Source organism: Pseudoliparis swirei, chromosome 21 (assembly GCF_029220125.1).
Source record: "Pseudoliparis swirei isolate HS2019 ecotype Mariana Trench chromosome 21, NWPU_hadal_v1, whole genome shotgun sequence".
In the NCBI taxonomy this organism is placed as follows: Eukaryota; Metazoa; Chordata; class Actinopteri; order Perciformes; family Liparidae; genus Pseudoliparis; species Pseudoliparis swirei.
In genome coordinates this window covers 16,580,573-16,605,509 of record NC_079408.1, presented here as the reverse complement: position 1 = coordinate 16,605,509, position 24,937 = coordinate 16,580,573, and the positions used below count along the sequence as shown (strand labels likewise).

At 43.5% G+C, this 24,937-nt stretch overlaps 1 protein-coding gene across 14 annotated transcripts in view; it reads right to left on the bottom strand.

Moving 5' to 3' along the window:
- Window positions 1-24,402, bottom strand: part of camk2d1 (calcium/calmodulin-dependent protein kinase (CaM kinase) II delta 1) — a 94,191-nt gene extending 69,789 nt beyond the window's left edge. For 5 of the 14 annotated variants that reach the window (XM_056442944.1, XM_056442949.1, XM_056442951.1 and 2 more), the window contains exons 1-2: window positions 24,117-24,401; window positions 17,604-17,698 (exon numbers count right to left, since the gene is read on the bottom strand). In XM_056442944.1, the coding sequence (XP_056298919.1) occupies window positions 17,604-17,698; window positions 24,117-24,178 (157 nt within the window). In that variant the 5' untranslated portion in view covers window positions 24,179-24,401. Of the gene's footprint in view, window positions 1-17,603; window positions 17,699-24,116 lie in introns of all 14 variants that reach the window. The other 9 variants (XM_056442954.1, XM_056442956.1, XM_056442943.1 and 6 more) reach the window with 4 other exon arrangements.
- Between the last annotated feature and the right edge of the window lie 535 nt (window positions 24,403-24,937).

The window sequence follows — 24,937 nt, the reverse complement described above, 5'->3', positions numbered from 1 at the left end:
CCTTTTCAGTGCACAACTGATACATGAAGTCAAAATGAACGGAACGGGGCTGTACTGCGTTCTGCTGGTATTCGGTTACAAAGTAGACTCACTGTATATGGTGGTGCTAGGTGGAAAGTCTGTGGAACCCAGAGGTTATTAGGAAAATATGAATGTCTGCACCAAATCAGCTCTTTGATTTCCGCGAGTCCTGGAGTGGAGCAGAGTTTCTGGCTCTAGGCTGCTGCACTCGGACAGAGGAATTTCCCAGCTGCTCCTGAATGCATCATCTCACTCTTCCGGTAAGCTCCGGTTGCCAGCTCAGCAGTGAGCATGACTTCTTCTTCTCTCCCTCCCGCTCCCTCTTGCTCAGTGTGTCTCATGTATAGTTATCCCTCTGCCTCCCTTAATGAGAACGATACATGCAACAAGTGTAGTTTATTTGCTAGGTTGGAGGCAGGTCTAAGTGGGTTAGATGCACGGCTCCGCGCCATCGAAGCTCAGACAGCTATGCTAGTTAGCCCGCCCTCTCCCGTAGTCGGCGCGGAGCTACAGTCAGCTGATAGCTGTTCCCCGGTAGTCCCCGAGCAGCCGGGTGGTTGGGTAACTGTTCGCAGGAGTAGTAAGTCTACACAGAAACCCGCTGTGCACCAACCACTTCACGTTTCCAACCAGTTTTCCCTGCTCAGCGACACACTGCTGAGGAACACACCCTGGTTATCGGGAGCTCTATAGTCAGGAACGTGAAAATAGCGGCCGCGGACCAGAGTCGTGTGCCTCCCGGGGCCAGAGCGGGCGACGTGGAGTCTTGTTTGAAGCTGCTGGCTAAGGACAAGCGGAGATACAGTCAGATTGTAATACACGCTGGTGGTAATGACTCCCGACTACGCCGGTCGGAAGTCACTAAAATGAATGTGGAATCGGTGTGTGCTTATGCCAAGACGTTGTCGGACACCGTAGTTTTCTCTGGTCCTCTCCCAAATTTGCTGACGGACGAATTGTTTTGCCGAATGTCGTCATTCAACCGCTGGCTGTCGAGGTGGTGCCCAGCGAATAATGTGGGCTACGTAGACAACTGGAAGACTTTCTGGGGGAAACCTGATGAGGAGAGACGGCATCCATCCCACATTGGACGGAGCGCGTCTGATTTCTGCGAACATGACCAAGTTGATCACCGGACTTAATCCATGACAACCCAGGGTTCAGATCAGGAACCGGGAGCAGAGTTGTAGTTTTACACCCTTCTCTGCTCTTCCATTCGAGCAGTTACCCACCCATGACTCTAGAGTAGAGACTGTGTCTGTCCCACGGCCACTTCAATTAAATAAATCAAAAGTAAGCAGAAGAGGAGTCGTACAAACTAACCTTATACAAGTTAACATTATTTCAGCAGCGCAACAAAACAGGACTATTAAATGTGGTCTCCTAAATATTAGATCTCTGTCATCTAAAGCTGTGTTACTAAATGATTTAATATCAGATAATCACATTGATTCATGTTGTCGAACTGAAAGCTGGCTGAGTCATGAAGAATATGTCTGCCTAAATGAATCGACTCCTCCAAGTCATACTAATACTCACATTCCTCGAGGAGGTGGAGTAGCAGCCATCTTTGACTCGAGCCTATTCATAAATCCTAAACCTAAATTAAACTACAACTCATTTGAAAGCCTTGTTCTTAGTCTTTCACATCCAACCTGGAAAACACTACAGCCAATTATATTTGTGATTCTGTAGCGGCCACCAGGTCCATATTCAGAGTTTATATCTGAATTCTCAGAATTTATATCAAGTTTGGTTCTTAAAACTGATAAAGTTATTATTGCAGGAGATTTTAATATTCATGTGGATGTTGATAATGATTGCCTTAGTGCTGCATTCATCTCCTTGTTGGACTCGATTGGCTTCTGTCAGAGAGTACAGAAACCCACTCAGCTTTGGCCACACGCTTGATCTTGTTCTTACTTATGGCGTTGACATTGAGCATTTGAACGTCTTCCCACAGAATCCTCTTCTGTCAGACCACAACCTCATAACTTTTGAATTTATACTACCGGAGTGTACACCGTTAGTCAAAAGTTTCTACACCAGATGTCTAACTGACAGTGCTGTAGCTAAATTTAAAGAAGCGATTCCTTCTGCATTTGATTCGATACCACGTCTCAATATAACAGAGGACTCCTGGTCTAACTTTAGTCCGTCCCAGATTGATCATCTTGTTGATAGAGCCACAGGCTCACTGAGAATGACACTGGACTCGATAGCCCCTCTGAAGAAGAAGACAGTGAGGAAGAGGAGGTTTGCTCCCTGGTATAACCCTCAGACCCGCAAACTGAAGCAAATGTCAAGAAAGCTTGAAAGCATATGGCGTTGAACTCATCTGGAAGAATCCCGCTTAGTTTGGCGAGATAATCTTAAAACTTATAAGAAGATAAGATAAGATATATACTTTATTAATCCCCAAGGGGAAATTAGTGATCTGCATTTAACCCATCCTTAGTTATTAAGGAGCAGTGGGCTGCAGTGATGCGCCCGGGAAGCAACTCGGGGTTCAGTGCCTTGCTCAAGGACACTTCGACTTGCTACTAATGGGGAGAGCCGGGATCGAACAGACAACCTTGGGGTTGCAGGACGACCCCCTTACCCCACTGAGCTACTGCCGCCCCAAAGGCCCTCCGTAATGCCAGAGCAGCCTATTACTCATCAGTAATAGAGAAAAATAAGAACAACCCCAGGTTTCTCTTCAGCACTGTAGCCAGGCTGACAGAGAGTCACAGCACTGTGGAGCCGAGCATTCCTATAGACCTCAGTGGTAATGACTTTATGAACTTCTTTAATGAAAAGATTTTAACTATTAGGGACAAGATTAATAATCTCTTGCCCTTAACCAGTGCCAATCTGTCCTCAAGTGGAATGGCCTTGGAAACCGCTGTATGCCCTGGTGTATATTTGGAGGGCTTTTCTCCCATCAACCGTGACCAATTATCTTCAACGGTTTCTACTTCTAACACGTCTACCTGTCCTTGGACCCCATCCCGACGAGGCTGCTTAAAGACGTTTTGCCTTTAATTGGCAGCTCTCTATTAGATATTATCAATCTGTCCCTGCTAACAGGCCACGTACCACATTCCTTCAAAGTAGCTGTCATTAAACCGCTCCTGAAGAAGCCCACTCTGGATCCAGAGGTGTTGGCTAACTACAGACCGATCTCTAACCTCCCCTTCCTCTCCAAGATCCTTGAGAAAGTGGTCGCAAATCAGTTGTGTGACTTTCTACATCATAATAGTTTATTTGAGGAGTTTCAGTCAGGATTTAGAAAACACCACAGCACCGAGACAGCACTGGTGAAAATTACAAATGACCTCTTAATGGCAGCAGATAAAGGACTCATCTCTGTACTGGTCTTGTTAGACCTTAGTGCTGCATTCGACACCATTGACCATGACATCCTATTACAGAGACTGGAGCAGTCGATTGGCATTTCAGGCAACGCACTAAGTTGGTTTAAATCCTATTTATAAGATAGATCTGAGTTTGTATTTGTAAACGATAACCACCAACGTTAGTCACGGAGTTCCACAAGGTTCTGTGCTTGGACCAATTTTATTTACCTTATACATGCTGCCTTTGGGCAATATTATCAGGAAACACTCCATAAACTTTCATTGCTATGCAGATGATACTCAACTATATCTATCGATAAAACCAGAGGAAACCAACCAACTAAGTAAAATTCAAGCATGTCTTAAAGACATAAAAACATGGATGACCTGCAACTTCTTGATGTTAAACTCAGACAAAACCGAAGTAATTGTACTCGGCCCTGAGCACCTCAGAGATCAATTATCTGGTGATGTGGTTTCTGTAGACAGCATTGCCCTAGCATCCAACACCACTGTAAAGAATCTTGGCGTTATCTTTGATCGGGACTTGTCCTTTAACTCCCACGTAAAGAAAATCTCAAGGACTGCATTCTTTCATCTACGTAATATTTAAAAAATCAGGCACATCTAGTCTCAAAAAGATGCAGAAAAATTGGTTCACGCTTTCGTTACTTCGAGACTGGATTACTGCAACTCCTTATTATCAGGCTGCTCTAATAAGTCTCTTAGGTCCCTCCAGTTGATCCAGAATGCTGCAGCTCGTATTCTCACTAAAACTAAGAAAAGAGATCACATCACTCCTGCACTAGCTGCTCTGCACTGGCTCCCAGTAAAATCAAGAATTACTTTTAAAATTCTTCTTAACGTACAAAGCCTTGATTGGTGATGCACCATCATATCTTAAGGAGCTTGTAGTACCATATTGCCCCACTAGAGAGCTGCGCTCACTAAATGCGGGACTACTTGTAGTTCCTAGAGTCTTAAAAAGTAGAATGGGAGCCAGAGCCTTTAGTTATCAAGCTCCTCTTTTATGGAACTAGCTTCCAATTTCAGTCCGGGATGCAGACACAGTCACCTCATTTAAGAGTAGACTTAAGACTTTCCTCTTTGACAGAGCTTATAGTTAGGGCTGAATCAGGTTTGCCCTGGTCCAGCCCCTTGATATGCTGCTATCGGCTTATAGCTGCCGGGGGACGTTTTAGGATGCACTGAGCACTAGGGCTGCAACTAACGATTATTTTGATAATCGATTAATCGGTTGATTATTCTATCGATTAATCGATTAATCGGATAAAAAAAACTTTTATTTTCAACCCTTTATTCAAAACAGGGTCCGTACGGTCATGGAAAACCTGGAAAAGTCATGGAATTTTTAAATGGCTATTAGCAGGCCTAGAAAAGTAATTGAAAAAAATAAAATCCCAAAATATTTGGAAAACTAATGCAAATTTGTTTTATTCAAATTTTAATTCACACGGTATATATACGGTATGCTTTGGAATTCTCATTGTTAGTTTAAATACTACATCTTCTCACTTTGTCACGTATAGACAGAGTTTTCACAAAATGTTTAATCATGGAAATTTGGTTTAAAGTCATGGAAAGGTCCTGGAGATCCACTGGTCACCATGGTGATGAACCTGTTCACTGGTCAGCATGTGGATGAACCCGTCACAAACAGACTGACAGCTTTCCTCTCCTGAGCAGTGGTCCCCATGTGGACCGGCCCCCTGAACAATATCAGAGACGCGTTCCGATTTATTATTTTTTCCACCTGGCCCGCTGCCGTTGAGATTGCAGTGAGACGCGGAAAAAATGTGAAGAGGTGCTCTTCGCAATAAAACATCTTTGATGGGGCGTGTCGAGTCTCGGCCAATCAGCGTTCAGATGTCCACAGCGTTTGGGAAGTTAGGTTAGCTTGAATGTTAGTCCGCTACATCTGCTGCTGTCACGCTGCACGGTGTAGCGATACTAACAAAGTACCCGTACGTTAAAAACGATGTGATTTAGCATATTTTTAGTATCGATACTTCATTAAAAGAGCGATCAGAGCGCCCGATCAGAGCGCACGCGCTGCTCCGCTCCGTTAAATGGTGTCTGCACCCGCAGCGCTCACAGCGAGTCGTGGCTTATCTCCGTTGCCTTTCTCCATGGAAAATTATTTTCCGCTATCCGCCACGGAATAAATAACCACGTTTTCTACGTTATACTCTTGTGGAAATGCCACACACGTCGTGACATGTAGCGCCCTGGTGTCTGGGGTCATAACGTCACCCGGAGGCGCACTTAGCTCCGTGAATGTCTCCGACGACATGAATGACTTCCGCATCCAGCGCCACGTGAGCAGCAGCAGCCAATTAGATTCATCAACAGAGGAGCAGCTCAGCGCTGATTGGCTCTCACAACGCAGCGTTCTGTCCTCTCCGCTCCGCTCTGGTTTCTCCTGCGCCACTCTGCGCTCAACTCAACTTTGTTTATACTCCGTGACTTATTGAGCGCCGTAATAATCGCGCGACACAACGAATCGATAATGAAATTCGTTGCCAACTATTTTAATAATCGATTTTTATCGATTCGTTGTTGCAGCCCTACTGAGCACCTATCTCCTCTTTTCTCTCCTTAGGGATGAATTTTCATCTCTCAATCACACGTTACTAACTCTGCTTTCTCCCCGGAGTCCTTGTGACTTCACGTCTCATGGGGTCATCGGACCCTATGAGACGACATAGATCCTATCTGCCTGATGGATCATCGAGGTCTGGGTCGTGGAATTCCTGCTACTGACTACGCCACTATCCTGTTGAGACTCCGCCCACTCCTCCTCCCCACCGCCATCTGCCTGATGGATCGTGGAGGTCTCCATCGTGGAATATGCCTACTATGAACTATTCATACACTCTGTCCTTCTGTACACATTACATCTATTGCACCTGTCCATCCTGGAGAGGGATCCTCCTCTGTTGCTCTCCTGAAGGTTTCTTCCCTTTTTTTTTCCCCTGAAGGGTTATTTGGGAGTTTTTCCTGGTCCGATGCAAGGTTTTGGGGCAGGGATGTCTATGTGTACAGATTGTAAAGCACTCCGAGACAAATTAGTAATTTGTGAAATTGGGCTATACAAATAAACTGAATTGAATTGAAGTTACACTTGTCTGCAGCTCTTTAGATCCCTCACCCCATTGTAGTCCAGAGAGTTTCAGTCCCAGGACTTTGGAACAACAGACAGGAGAAACTAAACAGTGCATTACTCACTGAGCACCAGCTGACAGCTCCGGTTAGCAGCCTGCTCCCGTAGCTCCGTGGAGCTCTCTGGGCTGAGGGAAGATACTGGTCTCTGATCTGCCGAATAGTCCAGTCACGTGAAATAATAAAACGATGTCATTGGCCAATGAGCGCACATTTTTGTGCCCCAAGATTAACGTTTCATCCGCCAATGAGAAGCCGTCCTTGCCGAAACGACTGAAATGTTTGCTCGCTCCCGTACACACACATTGGGCCGGTGTCCCAAAAATGGGGAGGGGCTTCTCTCCGTGATAATGAGTGGCGATATATTATATTTTTTCACATTAACTTAAGTGGTTGTTGACAGGCTGACGGTCTCCCACACACATTTAGTGCGTCAACACGGTATATTTACTATTTAAATGATTTGGCATATAATGTTTTTGGACAGGATTTTTTTTTTCTTCTTCTTTTTGTTTTTCATCTCAAAATGTTAAGAGGGGCGGCGCCCTAGCGCCCCCTATGGACGCACCGCCACTGGTCAAAATGGGTCTTCGGTGCTCCCAAAAAAGTTGTTTAATATACTGTATATGTTGGTTCTGCGGGCTGATATATCACTAGGGCACCAAATCAGTGACAAACTATTTTATAAATATAATATATGCGCGCACGGTCTATGTTGCCATGCCACCGTAATTAGCAGACATGTATTTTTTTTTTTTCCATAAATAATGGAGGCTATGCTTGAGGAAACTATTTTGCTTCCACTTTAGATTAAAATAGATTAGTATAGTAGAATAGTATTCGTGCATGTCGGGCTGTTGAGTGAGTGATCAGCAGCTGGCCGCTCTGTCCATTCAGCACCTCACAGTTGCGTATTGATCAGACAAGAAGACACGCTTATCAACTCGATTACTATTGATCAAAACAGAACGAGGGTTCGGCTGTAGCCTACTTGAAACATACTATTGAGAACATATTCGCTGACATGCACGTGATGAACAGTTTTGTTTTTTTCCTTAGGCGCTCGGGTCATAGGCGTTCGGGAAAACGGCTTTGGCGCGCGGCCAAATTTTCTCTATGCAGGAAAAACCCTGTATATATATATATATATTGTATATACATAAATATATTATATATAATAAAACATTTTTTTAATTATATATATACAATTTAAAAAATGTTTTATTATGAATATATATTTATAATATATATATAATATAGATAGATAGATAGATAGATATATACTTTATTAATCCCCAAGGGGAAATTTGTCGAGCCAGTAGCAGCAACACACAAGAATAAAAATAAAAATAAAAAACACAAATATAAGAAGGGTTAGGGTGATCTGGCAAGAGGTGAACTGTTGTAGAGCCTCATAGCCGTCGGCAGGAATGTTCTCCTGTATCTCTCCTATATATTTATGTATATACAATATATATATATTGTAATTATTTATTATATATATATATATGTAATAAATAATTACAATATATATAATAAATGAATATATATATATATATATACACACAAACACACACAGTATTTATGTGGAACTGAAATGACATAACAAAAACATGGTTTTTTTTCCCATTATTATTTGAAGGTCAAATCTTGCAGCGGGAGGAAATACCATCTACATGTAGGAGGTGCATTTCCACATTCACACTATGTGTCCTCTTTTTGGCAGAACAAGTGATGAACAGAAAGATCCAGAGTTGTGAGATCAATGCCATGAGGAATCATGTCCTCCCTCTTCCCATTCACAGAAGGGAGCTGAGGACACAAGAGAGGGACAGAGGACTCAGGAGAGGCCACAAAGCTTCTGAGGGACAGACCTAGTGCTCTTAGAGTCACACAGCGGTGTATGAAGGCGGAGGAGAGCTCTGCCTCTGGAGATGGCAGCAGCCGGCCTCTGTCTAACAGACAAAGAAGCCCTAATTAAAGCAGGCCGCCTGTCCCTCAAGTGGCCGTCCTACTTGTCGAATGAGGCTGTAGAATAAAGCCCAGAGGGAATACTCCAGTTCATCCCAGTGTTTCAAAGAGATAGGGAGAGGCAGCACCTGAGTTACTGAGGATCAATGACAGACAAGCTGGGCGTGGCCTATATAATCATATATATATGACCAAAGCTCTTACCCAGAGCTGTACAAAGCCAACACATGCTACAGGAAAACAATATTGAAGATCTTTATTAGATCAGTTTGGGCTTACTAATAAAATAAAAAACGGTTTCTTTGTGGATTTATCTCTTTATTGCTTTTCTTTGGTCATGTATATATTAGGGCTGTGAAACGATTAAAATTTTTAATCGGATTAATCACAGGTTTTTGTGGATTAATCATGATTAATCACATATTACCGATATTCTCGGTATATTTTGTGAGAACATAGAGATTTATGACAAAAGACGGATATATACATTTATACATTCTTCTATACAATGGTGCTGCAACTCAGCAGTTATTTAGCAGTTTTCTTCCATATGGAACATTAATACATCTTCATCCTAAACAGAATGTTTAACCCTCCTGTTACCTTAGGGTCAATTTGACCCCATTCAATGTTTAATGTCGGTGTTCTTTGGGGTCAATTTGACCCCAGGCTGTTTTTCACTGTGTCAAACATATAAGAAATATCAACTTTTTTATTTATTTAAAGGGCTATTTAGGTAGTCAACAAACAAACATAAAGTACCTCACACTTAAACTTGGGAAGCAATATTAATTCTAATAATTTTCTGGAGGTTTTAATTGCTGGGGTCAAATTGACCCCGAGGGTAAAATATGTTAGTAAATGTAAAGGTAACAGGAGGGTTAAACAGAACATTTTTCTCTTGTTTGTCAACCATTAACTCCACCATGATACAATCTAAAGGCCTCTAGTCTTCCTCTAGCAGCTGCTGAGGCAAACTGACTGTGGGTTTTCGTCATGAACTGGGCCGTGATGAAAGGGACGGCGGGGACACCGCTGCAAAGCTGAAACCTCACCGGCCCGGACACGGGGACAGATTGACAAGTGACTTTTTTTTTGCTCGGTCCCGATGCGCGCGCACAGAGCTCTGTGGCGCGCGAGACGGAGATCGATAAGTGTTAACGCAACGCGAAGAGACAGAAATGACATGCTGGTGTGGAGATACGATCAACAACAGACGTTTAGTTTCATAAAAGAACAAAGACGTGCTATAGAGAACATGTCAGGGGGCGGGCCAATCTTTTTAATGTCATGCGATCTGCCAACACTACGCCGCGATCGACGTGTTGAGAACCCTGATCTACAGGAAGTAAAAGTAGTAACAAGGTTTCCGGAGGTGAACCTGCGGAAGGATCATTACCGATGAACAGACCGTCTGCATGAGAGCGGACAGAGTTCAGATTGAAGTGGTGTATTGGAAGCTCATTTTGCAAGTGACTTTTTTTTCGTCTCGACGACCAACAAGACGGATTGGAAGCTCATTCTGCGCATGCGTTAAATGCGTTAAAAAAAAAAAAACTAGTTAAACCTGTAATTGAATTAACTGAGTTAACGTTATTTTTCACAGCACTAGTATATATAAAACAAAAGATTATACAAAATGATGTAAAGATTTTTAAATGACAGAAAGGAAAGAAATGCATCAATGATGTGTATTCACATACATTATTTTAGTGTTTTTAAAGCTGAGAAATGTATAAAATCCTAACATTTGACAGGTTGATTTGACTTTAAATGTTTGACTTTTTTTGTACAAATGACATTTTAAGTCAATTGTTTTTGCCATATACGAGCATAATTACTGTACTTAACCTGAACTCAGAAGAAAGCCAACACAAGAAAGAAGAGGCATTTTCCTCTTCAGTGACCGACGCGCTAATCCTCAGAAATCCATCCAGTCTTATTATTCCAACAGAGGAGAGTCTTGATGGCTGATGGCGGTGCATTAGCATAGAGTCAGTACAGGCTGCTGAGCCCTACAGGAGAACTGTCAGTTATATTCGCAATGCTTTACTCACGTGAGTTTACTCGCTTGAACATTTGTGGCTCTTCGCTTAATTCGCACCTTAGAGGAGGCGGGGCTTATATCCGTGGCTTTACTCTGTGGAAACGGTTATCATTTCCTTCATTCACCATGAAGAACTAACCACTAGTTCTGCTTTATACTTGTTGACGACATCCCACAAACGTCTGAACACCTAACGCCCTCGTGTTTGGGTTCATAACATTAATATATATATTGTGATGTCATAAGAGGAAGGGTGCTTAATGGGAGGTACATTCCTTCCCGGTGGTTGCAGCAGGGACTACAACCAGCAGGACATCCGTGGTGAAAGACTACAATTCCCACTCAGCAGTGCAGGCGGCCGCACAGCTGAAAAGGATGAGGCTGATGAGCCTGCGAGGAACTCAGGAGAGTCCGGACATTATGTTTGTTGTGTACAACGACGGGTGTTGGAGTTAAGTTTGCCTTTTGTTTGATTAAGAAGAATCAAATTACAAAGACTTGGAGTTAAAGAAACCTTCGCCTGGCGTCTTGATTTGTGCACCCACGCCTCACCTCACGATCCCGTCCTCTAAAGACATCACAGTGGTGGAGAATGCCAAACGCTGAGGGGTGGGTGGGAGCGAATGTCCATCAGTGAGTTGACCATTCGTTTTACACAATTGAGAACCGGTGACAACGCTATGGAGGAAATGCTACAGCTGCTGGCGCAAAGCACTAAGCTCCAGGTGGCGACGAACCGGGCCCTGCTGGAGGAGCAAAGAAGAGCCAACATGTTGAAGGAGGAGGAACTTGAGCTACAGAGAAGTCAGCTTCAAAATGCAAGGTCACCGAACCCCAACCCTGTTATCCGGGCCAGTGATTTTATCCCTAAAATGGGACCCGCCAATGATCCAGAAGCCTATCTGCATGCGTTTGAAAACGCAGCAACCAGAGAAAAATGGCCGGAAGACCAGTGGGTTGGTCTCCTTGCTCCGTTCCTGTCCGGTGAGTCACAGAAGGCTTTTCAAGATTTGGATAGCTCAGTAGCCAATGACTATGATGCCCTTAAAGAGGAAATATTGAGTAGAATAGGACTTACTAAGTTTGGAATGGCCCAACGGTTCCACAATTGGAGCTTTAGGAATGACCAACCTCCCCGGGCACAGATGCATGAGCTAATACGCATCACAAAGAAATGGCTTGATCCAAGTAAAACCCCTGCTGCAGCTATAGCGGAAGCCGTTGTGGTAGATCGGTATTTACGGGCACTGCCCTATGAAGCGAAGAGGGTGGTTGGCCTTAGCGCTCCAGCTACGGCCGTTGCCTTAGTGGAGGCAGTGGAACAGTACCAGGCCACTAATGAAATGCTCCGCATGGGAAAAAAGGAGCCACCCATGGGGCAAGCAAGTCCCGCTTTCCCCAGCCTCCAAGGAGAAAACTGCCTTTGCAACAAGTGAGGGGCTCTTTCAGTACACCAAATTACCATTTGGGCTGCACGGAGCCCCTGCCACCTTCCAACGGCTCATGGACAGGGTCCTGCGGCCCCACAAGAAGTATGCAGCCGCCTACTTAGATGACATTGTGATACATAGCAGAGATTGGGAAAGTCATTTGCCCCAAGTACAGAAGGTGCTGGAAGCCCTTCGTGAAGCAGGTCTCACAGCTAACCCCAGCAAGTGTAGGTTAGCCTATAGCGAGACCAAGTACCTCGGATACACAATAGGGCGGGGACTAGTCAAACCGCAAGAGGCCAAATTGAGGGCCATCCAAGACTGGCCGCGCCCTGTAACAAAAAGACAAGTGATGTCTTTTATAGGGCTGGCCAACTACTACAGGCGCTTTGTTCCTAATTTTTCTGATCTTATTGCCCCTCTAACAGACCTAACGGCTAAGAAACAGCCCCGAATGATGAAGTGGTCCCAGGAGGCAGAGGAGGCCTTCATGAACCTCAAGAAGGCCTTGTGTTCCCACCCCGTGCTCGCCATTCCAGACTTTAACAGCGAGTTTGTGGTGCAGACAGATGCCTCAGAAGTAGGTCTGGGCGCAGTACTCTCCCAGGTACAGCAGGGGGAGGAGCACCCCATCCTTTACAGTAGCAGAAAGCTATTGTCCCATGAGAAGAGATACTCTACACTGGAGAAAGAATGTCTGGCAGTTAAGTGGGCCCTCGAAACCCTGCGCTATTACCTCAGGGGGCGGAAATTCACACTGGTCACGGACCATGCACCTTTGCAGTGGATGGCAAGAAATAAGGAAACCAACAGTCGGGTAACAAGATGGTTTCTCAGCCTTCAAGCTTTTAACTTCTGTGTGGTTCACAGGGCAGGCCGGAACCACGGGAATGCAGACGCCCTCTCACGACGAGATGTCCTGTGGGCCTTGTCTGGTCCTGCGGAGGCCTCAAGCCAGTGGAGGGGGAAATGTGATGTCATAAGAGGAAGGGTGCTTAATGGGAGGTACATTCCTTCCCGGTGGTTGCAGCAGGGACTACAACCAGCAGGACATCCGTGGTGAAAGACTACAATTCCCACTCAGCAGTGCAGGCGGGGGAAGGCGGCCGCACAGCTGAAAAGGATGAGGCTGATGAGGCTGATGAGCCTGCGAGGAACTCGGGAGAGTCCGGACATTATGTTTGTTGTGTACAACGACGGGTGTTGGAGTTAAGTTTGCCTTTTGTTTGATTAAGAAGAATCAAATTACAAAGACTTGGAGTTAAAGAAACCTTCGCCTGGCGTCTTGATTTGTGCACCCACGCCTCACAATCCCGTCCTCTAAAGACATCACAATATATATATTTATAGATGACATCACCCGTATGCTCACACAGCTCAGTGACTTTCACCTTTACGTCTGAATAACTGTCTCTTCCAGCTCCATTAGAGCAGCAGTTAGATTCACCAACGGAGGAGCAGCTCAACGCTGATTGGCTTTTGCATCTCGACGTTGAGCGAAAATGTCATATCTAAACTTGAGGCGAATGAGGCAAATTTTTCGCGACCCACGATTCACGTCATCAGCGCCGCCCAGCGGAAATTTGCGTAAAACGCGACCATCGCGTTTGTACGTTGACTTTCCTTATGGGATCTACTCGCGCGAAAACACTTTTGGTGTGAACGCAGCATCAGAGTCCACTTCCTTGAGTCACTGTTTCTACATTCTACAGCGTGCGTTTATCTTTTCATACATATTTCATGCTGCTTGTCCCTCATTCTTTCACTTATTAATCTCAAACACTGGAGCTGAAGTGAGAAGAACGTGAATTAGTATTTTAAAAACTAAGAGGCTGCCAGTTGATTGATGGGGAAATTAGGCAGGCAGAGATGAGAATACCTCTCTTCAAGGGGTCCTCGTCAGCTGCTCTGAAACACAGCAGCCTGATTTGGGGCTTTTATTCATGCTCCCTCGCATCGCTCTGATGAGATATTTTTAGCCAGCCGCCAGAAGCATCAGTTACAAGTCGGGTGAATTATTAAAAATATACACACACTTCTGTCATTGCACTTCACCGTTTCATTTAAAGTAATCTCCCTCGGTGGGTGGACTGAATATGGACTCCAGCTCAGTCAGTAAAGAAACATTTGTCTACGGCGAATCAACAGCAGGTTAAACACAGCGAGGGTTAACGCGCGCATGCACGCAGACACTTACTTCATGGAGTGAATGGTGTAAAATATTAAGTGCAATCAGCTTACGGCCTTTGATGGAGGCTGTTGGGTCAGAGGACGCACTTTAGACCATTTAGATGGTGACGGGGACTCTGAGTCAGCACTTATGCTCGTGTTGACAAGGCCGGCCATGTGGGTCAACCAGAACCTGAGGGATGAGCTCCAGATACAATGACGAGACACGCTCAATTACCATTTAGCCTCTTTATTTCCCTCTCTCTCTCTCTGTGTCTTTCTCCCTCTCAGCACTTTATTTAGACGCGTGTGCAGGAGAGAGGCAGGATGGCTTTAGGTACCGTGACCCAGTCGCCATATTAACGACAGACGGGTCGGGTCATTTCCCCTGGTGCCGGGCTGACAGCCGACTTAAGGAGCAGCTTGTGTGTGCATGTGCATGCGTGTTCAGTCTGTTAAATGAAATGAGTAAATGGCCGTTTCAAACTCAGTAAATCATATTAGAGTTCATTGCTCCGCAGAACCCTGGCAACACACACACACACACAAGGCCTAGATTACCCCACAGTATATATTTAGCCCTCCGTCTTTTTGTTTCCATGGGAATGAATAGTTCACGGTGAGCGGCTGAGCCTCCGGTGTTCTCCAGAAGCTCCTGAACCGAAGCCATTCCACAGCCTGGTGGGTTTGTCAAGTGATCATTTCCACTCGGCCGAGTCCAAGCACCACTCCGTGTTCCACCACTGGCCCACTTCTAGTTCCCCCTCACACAGGCCTCAGCCTTCAGCTCCGGACATCTGGGGAATGTTGTGGTGACATGTTCAGGACTCGTGTTTCAGGGGGAGGGGCTGAGGGGCCTTTTACACATCAAAACATCATCTCTACATTGTTTTATTTAGAACAGTAAGAAGATCTGGCTTCTACTTTACAGCACAAAGCAAGGAGTAATGCTTTCATATCTTCAACCAGTGGCTAGCACACGGATAATATGTAGAATAGATTACTGTCAACTTGTTCATACTAACAAAGAATTTATGGTAAATGCTGTTCTGGTTTTCATAGGCTTCAGAACTCTGATCAACTCATGCACTGCCTTGTTGGTTCACAGCAGCGGAACCAAGGCGATGCAGAACAGGAGTGGCTTTGTAATTATGAATACTTTAGAAAAACTATCAGTGTTTATATTTAGTCTTAAACTAAATATGAAACTTTGCTTTAATGAATGACAATCTAAATTATGATTTAGATTAGAATAAATATTTGATCAATTGAACCAAGTACAATAGAACTTATATTTTTGACCAGATACCTTGATATGGATATTGGAGCAATGTTGTAGGGTTAACTGTTAGTGCATTTACTAAAATATTAACAAAGAAACATCTGATGAATAATCAGCAGTAATGTGCATAGAATAATTGGGTAGAGTTCAATAGTAGAACAAACAAATGCCAGCCCGTCCACCGTAGTGCAAACAGATGTGCATCACATCTGATATAAAAATGTAGCGATGTCCTCTATTTGCTTTAACTACCAACTCTATTCATTCATAACACCAAAACAAGATGCCACTAGAATGGGCACTCAGTAGAGCACATACCTTCGCATATCACAAGATTGGGCATTGAATTATGAACATTTTGGCATTAGTTGCATGCCAATTGGATAGAAATTGACCGCGCTATGATAAAAAGAAGATTTTGACCTTTTCATGACCTTGACCTTGACCCGATCAATCCCAAAAACTAATCAAATGGTCCCCGGATAATAACCAATCATCCCACCAAATTACATGCGATTCGGTTTAATACTTTTTTATTTATGCGAATAACACGCATACAAATAAATAAATAAATACACGGCGATCAAAACATAACCCTCCGCATTTTCAATGTGAAGGTAACAACAGCCTCAGTGAGCCAACAAGAATATACACTTTTATTAATCCCCAAGGGGAAATTAGTTCTCTGCATTTAACCCATCCTTAGTTATTAAGGAGCAGTGGGCTGCGTGTGCCGCCGGGAAGCAACTGGGGTTCAGTGCCTTGCTCGACTGACTTGCAACTAGCTATTGGGGAGCGAGGATCGTCACAACCCTGCGGTTGCAGGACGGCCCTCTTACCCCACTGAGCTAAAGCCGCCACTAAACAAGCAGCCATGACACTTTATACACAATGAGACCAAAGTCTGTTAGACCATCGTGTTCACTCAGGATCCAGAAGGCTGAAGGCTTCCCCCTGAGGAGTCACACCAACGCTGCTCTCAATACCAGCACAGTCCTATCTCCAGATCAACGGCCCACTTCCTGATTCCTCAAAGGAAGGGGGGGGGGGCTTTTCTTTCAAATATTCTGACAGTGTACTTCAAGTGGCGGCACAAACGCATCCTCACAGGACACAATTCAAACAATGTAGTTTGAATTGTTCACAGCTGTGAATATTTGTGGAAAATAAACCCTCCTGACTAGTAGGTGAAATGCTCCAGTGTAGGCTTTGGTGTGAAGGTTTACAGACACATGGCTCTCCAGGGAGAGGAGCTTCCTGTTAAGGGATTCCTCTCCACACAGCAGCAGCGTCGGGGTTTCCCCTCATTTGACCTTCAGTGTCTGCAAGCTGGTCTGACAGGACTCTGCTGGATATGGATCTGTATCTGAGGCGTCCTTGTACCTTTAACCATATTGTGGTTCGTCATCATCAAAAACCATCAGACAAGTTGGTTTAGTGAGATGATCTAATGCATCGTGACCAAATAGGCACAATCGTCCTCATTTATGAGGATGAGAATCAGCTTCATTGGGCCAACTATGCATTCACATGATAGGACGGGAAAAAGGAATGTGTGCGTAATTGAATGTTCCGGAGCATGTTTACTTTTCACATCACCAGAGATTTTTAGGAAAAGCTAAACCAGAGATTTTTGTTTTTGTATGTGTTAATGAATCCTATACACATGTTCAGCACTGTTGTTGGTAAAACTAGATTAATACAGAGGTTTAAGATGATGAATGTGGCACCCTTTGTTTCCTCTTTCACAGGCTTTTGTTCCAATGGACAACAGTGTTATCAATATGACCAAAAACCTCAATGATTTTAGAAACCAGGACCTCTGTATTGACACACACACACACACACTACAACTGCCGGTGCTTAGCCGCCGCCACCACCACTCCGTGCCTGCCTAGGCCTGTCTCCTGTTGTTTGTGCTTCGGCAACACATTTCATAGATAATGATGGACAGAATTAAAGAGAATAATCTCTGCCTCGCTGCTGCCATTTCCACGCTATCCACTTCCCGCTACGTCATACGAGAGTAGGGGCCACATGGTGGTGGGGGGGGAGTTGGTATGAGTGGGGACATGACACAAAAAAGGAGCAGTTTTAAGCACAGGTATGTCTCAGAGTGCCACATACACACACTCACACCACAGGCAGCATGTACTCACCCCTGGCTGACAGCTTTTTGGTATTGATTATTTTGGAAGCGTATTCCTGCCCCGTGGAAATCTTCATGCAGCGCTTCACCACAGAGAACGCCCCCCTACAGAGGATTGAGAGTCAGTCACAGACACACCATCATCACGTTGTTAACACAGACACACCATCACACTGTTACCACAGACACACCATCACCCTGTTACCAGTGGCGGCTGGTGAAATGTTTGTTTGGGGGGGGGGGGGGGGGGGGCAGTTGGGCGGCGCGGTTTAAATAGCACTCAACAATGAGAGAAAAGAGGTTTGGAGTAGAATATTGTAAAAAAACAATTTCAAGAAAACACAGTGCTCAACACTGTCCAATAACAACTATCAACAAATTGTAACTTTGGGAATGAGAGGTTCAGAGCAGCTTTAAGAAACATTGGGTTGGGTTTCAGAGGTTTACAGAATAAAAGACCTTGAAAAAAAGGGTTTAGAGCAATAGAAGTCAGAAGAGATGCATCATTTGAGATGGATGCCGAAGTTTTTTTGGTGCCGATCACCGATCACTGAAATCAGTATCTGCCGATCACCGATAATACCGATCACTGAAATCAGTATCTGCCGATCCGATAATACCGATCACCGAGTCGATTGAAGCATTCTATTTATTGTGTAGCATTATTGCCTAGGACTATGAGGAAATACATATATAAAGCAACTCAAACATTAAAGAAATTACCGATTTCTTTAAACATTTAGGACTTTTACTTTGAAAAATTTCCTAATTGATACATTAAAATTGACTGTCCTTCTGTACACATTACATCTATTGTTCTGTCCATCCTGGAGAGGGATCCTCCTCTGTTGCTCTCCTGAAGGTTTCTTCCCTTTTTTTCCCCCTGAAGGGTTATTTGGGAGTTTTTCCTGATCCGATGTGAGGTTTTGGGGCAGGGATGTTTATGTGTACAGATTGTAAAGCACTCCGAGACAAATTTGTAATTTGTGAAATTGGGCTATACAAATAAACTGAATTGAATTGAATTGAAATTGATTGCCAGTGTAGGGCATATCAGATATCTATAGAACACATCTGCATCATTCATTTCCTGGAACTTGTAGCAGGTCTCATGCCGCTACCCGTGGGTTTCCCCCACCAGCACCAAGGATCAGCCAGGCACCAAGAGGTTTCGTTGAACGACATGTTTATTTCGGCAACACACACACCAAGCAGACCGCAAGACTGCGCCTCTGCTCACTTCCCCTCTCCCTCCAGCTCTGATGCCCTTTTATACAAGCAGCATCGGCTGCTGACTGATTGCCAATCAGTCAGAGCAGCTGACTGATTACCAACCAGCCAGCAGCCGAGGCCAGATTGGGGACAGCTGCCACAGAACTCTTGGGGAAATCTATATCCAGGACTTTTTTTAACATACAAAAGTCTGACTTATTTTTATAAACTCTTCCTTGGTACAGTAAAAATGTTTTAATGTTAGCATAATTTAAGCTAAATCTCAGAAACGATCTATAAAGATACAAAATCAGTTCATTGTTTACTTTTATTTGTTAGTGTATGATTTGTCGACATCTTATTTTGATAAAGGGATGTTGTTTCACGTGGTTCTTTCCGCTAACTTTGCAAAACCGGATGTTGTCACTTAAATCCTTCCGCTAACTTTATCAAAACCCTCGCGCGCTCCCGATCGAATGCGTTTACCGTCAACATCAGTCTATAGGGGCTCAGACATGTGAGAGTCGGCTGAGTTGACTGCAGTGATTCAACTCGGGGGACGGGGACGCCGCTCGGTGCGTGAGGATCCCCTCGTGGACCTCTCACTCTGCCGGCCCTCGCCGAGCGCATTGTCTCCGTTGCGGTGCGCCGCGATTGAAACGTCTCCGATAGTTTTTCTCGCAGATGTTACGTCATCTGATCGGCCAATTTGATCGGCCGTTTTGAGAACGCCAATCAAAACTGATAATGGGAATATCGGCCGATATGGATCGGAGCCGATTAGATCGGTGCATCCCTAATCACATTGTACATTGGGTGTTTGACAGAGTAGGCCCCGATACCTGTCAAGAAAAGTAGCCCTCCTCTCTTTCAAGTTGGCAAATTTCTCAATAACTCTCTGGTTAAAGTCAATCATGTCTGTGACCAGCCTTTTTTCCATCATTCTTGAGGGAATGCATCTGTTTTTCCGAACTTCTTCGTTGTGTTTTCGAATGCCATTTCGGTATCCTTCGTTGAGCTACTCTGCTCTAGTCTTCAAACAGGGTTAGCTTCATGCTGTTAGCTAGATGGCTGCGGCTAGATTCGTGTTTCTTACACTTCTCGTTGAAGTGCTTTAGATCCCTCATCCCGTTGTAGTCCACAGTGTTTCAGTCCCAGGACTTTGGAACAACAGACAGGGAAACAAAACAACGTATTACTCACTGAGCCTCCAGCTCCGGTTAGCTACTTGCTCACGTAGATACGAGGAGCTCTCTGGGCTGTGAGGGAACGATACTGGTCTCTGATTGGACGAATAGTCCAGTCACGTGAAATAAGAAACGATGTGATTGGCCAGGGCGCACATTTCTGCGCCCGGAGATTCACGTTTCATCCGCCAATGAGAAGCCGTCCTTGCCGCAACGACCGTGAAATGTTTGCTCGCTGCCACATACACACATGTTTGACCGACGCCCGTAAAAAGGGGAGGGGCTTCACTCAGTGATGATGAATGGCGATATATTATTTTTGGTCACATTTAACTTAAGTGGTTGTTGACAGGGGCTTACGGTCTCCCACACACATTTAGCGCGTCAACATGGTTTATTTCTTATTTAAATTATTTGGAATATAATGTTTTTGATAGTATATATTATTTTTTTCTTCTTCTATTTCTTTTTTCATCTCAAAATTTTAAGAGGGGCGGCGGCTTAGCGCCCTCTATGGACGGACCGCCACTGCCTGTTACCACAGACACACCATCACACTGTTACCACAGACACACCATCACACTGTTACCACAGACACACCATCATCACACTGTTACCACAGACACACCATCATCACACTGTTACCACATACACACCATCACCCTGTTACCACAGACACACCATCACACTGTTACCACAGACACACCATCATCACACTGTTACCACAGATACACCACACTGTTACCACATACACACCATCACCCTGTTACCACAGACACACCATCACCCTGTTACCACAGACACACCATCACACTGTTACCACAGACACACCATCACACTGTTACCACAGACACACCATCACACTGTTACCACAGACACACCATCACACTGTTACCACAGACACACCATCATACTGTTACCACATACACACCATCACCCTGTTACCACAGACACACCATCACACTGTTACCACAGACACACCATCACCCTGTTACCACAGACACACCATCACACTGTTACCACAGACACACCATCACACTGTTACCACAGACACACCATCATACTGTTACCACATACACACCATCACCCTGTTACCACAGACACACCATCACACTGTTACCACAGACACACCATCACACTGTTACCACAGACACACCATCACACTGTTACCACAGACACACCATCACACTGTTACCACAGACACACCATCACACTGTTACCACATAGACACCATCACCCTGTTACCACAGACACACCATCACACTGTTACCACAGACACACCATCACACTGTTACCACAGACACACCATCATACTGTTACCACATACACACATCATACTGTTACCACATACACACCATCATACTGTTACCACAGACACATCACCATGTTACCACAGACACAACATCATCCTGTTACCACAGACGCACCATCATTGTTACCACAGACACATATCACTGTTACCACAGACAACATCATCCTGTTACCACAGACACATATCACTGTTACCAGCCACACCATCATTGTTACCACAGACACACCATCATCACACTGTTACCACAGACACATTACACCGTTACCACAGACACACCATCATCACACTGCCACAGACAGGAACCTGGATGCGGTTATAATGGTCTTTGTTATTAGATTTCGATCAGCCTCCTTACATTTCATGACAGGTGTGTAACTGCGGTCAAGCCAGCCGCAACTTCGGAAAACACAGTCAAGCCAGCCCGCCCGATATTTTTCAGTCCACGTATATACCAGGCATTACGGTGCGAGTGTGTGAAAACTGTTTTCAAAATAAGAGCGAACTTCCAGTGAACGTGATATGACGAAACACGCCTTTAAATACAGATATAGTGATAGATTAAACTAATCGGAGATGAAAAATCACGAATGGTATGAATGATAAATACAATACATAAACGAAGGTAATTATTCCAATATTGGATGTTCTGATTTAAAATTTCAAAATAAAAGATATAGAAAATCACATTCATGCGCAAATGTGTGTCTAATTTCAGAATAGATTTAGAACACAATGGTGCGTAGTTACAACATACTTTCACTTCTGATTCATGGTAGAGTACCTCAAGGTGTCACCCAGAGATAATCAAGACATTCTGACGTTTGATTTCTAAATGAAAGCACTTCATAAAATAATAATATAATCATAGAAAATAATATTAATATATTTCCAATATTTGAATTTTATTTAAAGCAAATCCTTAACTTTCTTGAAAGAAATTACACTGCAGTCTTGTTATTGGTGACCTCTGCTAGCCCCATGATTATTTTCATGAGATATTACTGTGCGGATTTTGAATAAATTCAATTAAAATTTAGCGAAAAATATATATTAATAAAAAACTGCAGTGTAATTTCTATCAAGAAAGTTACGGAATTCATTCAAAATCTGCACGGTAATATCTCATGAAAATAATCATGAGGCTAGCAGAGGTCACCCTTAACACGACCGCAGTGTAATTTCTATCAAGAAAGTTACGGATTTGCTTTAAATAAAATTCAAATATTGGCATAATATTAATAATATTTATTTTTCGCTAACTTTAAATTGAATTTATTCAAAATCCGCACAATAATATCTCATGAAAATAATCATGGGGCTAGCAGAGGTCACCCTTAACACGACTGCAGTGTAATTTCTATCAAGAAAGTTACGGATTTGCTTTAAATAAAATTCAAATATTGGCATAATATTTATAATAATATATATTTTTCGCGAAATTTAAATTGAATTATTCAAAATCCGCACAGTAATATCTCATGAAAATAATCATGGCGCTAGCAGAGGTCACCATTAATAAGACTGCATTGTAATTTCTTTCAAGAAAGTTAAGGATTTGCTTTAAATAAAATTCAAATATTGGCATAATATTTATAATAATATATATTTTTCGCGAAATTTAAATTGAATTATTCAAAATCCGCACAGTAATATCTCATGAAAATAATCATGGGGCTAGCAGAGGTCACCAATAACAAGACTGCAGTGTAATTTTTTTCAAGAAAGTTAAGGATTTGCTTTAAATAAAATTCAAATATTGGCATAATATTAATAATATTTATTTCCCGCTAAATTTAACTTAAATTCCCTGTCAATTTGTACAGTAATATCTCATGAAAATAATAATTGGCCTAGCAGAGGTCACCGTTAACAAGAATGCAGTGTCATTTTTGTCAAGACTTGTAATGATCTGCTTTAAAGAAATATCAAATATTGGAAATATATTACTATTATTTTCTTTATGAAGTGCTTTCATTTAGAAATCAAATGTCAGAATGTCTTGATTATCTCTGGATGACACCTTGAGGTACTCTACCATGAATCAGAAGTGAAAATATTTTATAACTACGCACCATTTTGTTCTAAATCTATTCTGAAATTAGACACATTTGCGCATGAATGTGATTTTCATTATCTTTTATTTTGAAATTCTAAATCTGAATATCCCAATATTGGAATAATTACTTTCTTTCATTTAATGTATTCATCATTCATACCATTCATGATTTTTCATCTCTTCATTTAGTTTAATCTATCACTATATCTGTATTTAAAGGCGTGTTTCGTCATATCACGTTCACCGGAAGTTCGCTCTTATTTTGAAGACAGTTTTCACACGCTCGTACCGTAATGCCTGGAATATACGTGTACTGAAAAAAAACTTGGCTGGCTTGACTGTGTTTTTCGAAGTGGCGGCTGGCTTGACCGCAGTGGGGTGTATGCCTGTGCTACTTTAAGCTGTCACAAAGCACATGATTCCACCTGAAGGCAGGTCACAGAGCAGCGCCATGCCCCAAGTCGACCGAAACACCTGTGTACCTGTGTATGCACGTTGCGCGTGGACGTGCCTGTCGTGTACAGAAACAAATGTCTACCAGGGAATCACACATGAACGACAACTACTTTATGTTACGCTCGCACTCTTTGTCAGTAACTTGAGGTAGCGTCACTGCTACATATTTTTAAAGGAATTTGGCGTGACGCGCTCACTGACCAAACCCAGGTGAGACCAGCTGACGTCAGGCGGCGGTCTCCCGCGGACAGTGAACGCAAACGTGTGCTAATGAGAGCGAGTAGAAAGAAGAGCACTCACTTCCCGAGCTCCTCGTACAGCTGGTACTCGTCGGTGAACCGGGTACAGGTCGTTGAAGCCATGATGAGGTGAGCGGAGAACAACTTGGGAAACTGGACGCCTCAGTTGCTTTAATTCTCCCCCACAAACTCGACAACCCCTCCTGTGGAGAAAGTGCCACTTGTCGCCGTCCGGCGGAGAAAGTCTAAGAAAACGTTCAGGTTTGTTTCGGAGAAGCTCGTGCGGCTCGCTCGGCTCCTGATCACAGCCGCTTCCTTCTGGAGTTGACAGGGACGTCCCAACCTGCTGCTCTGTTTCTACAGATTAGTTGACCGCAGTCAAATTCAACGTCATGTACAGTATCTGTTATCCGGTGGTGTCCTTTCAAAATAAAACTCCAATTAACACGATTCAATTGTCTCGCTCGTGTTGTAATTGTTTTGGGGGAAATATAACAAATGTTTGTTTGTTTTTGTTTATGATGAACTATTAGTGTGATAGTTCATCTTTATTGTCATGTTTGTGGTTTTGTAAAGCCAAATGCAGTAACATTATTAATGTGTTGCTGATCATGCACTATTGTTAACAAGAAACAGAAGGTCAAGATATTTCAGTGCTATATGATTCTTACTTTTCTAACACCAAAATATAAAATAAAAATATTGAAAAAGGCAGGAGAAGAATATGGTATTAATAATAATAATAATTTATTTTATATTGCGCTTCTCTAGACACTCGAAGTCGCTTTACAGTCCAGAGTCCAGTAGTCGTATGACACACACAGTCATCCCGGTGGTGGTAAACTACATCAGTAGCCACAGCTGCCCTGGGGCAGACTGACG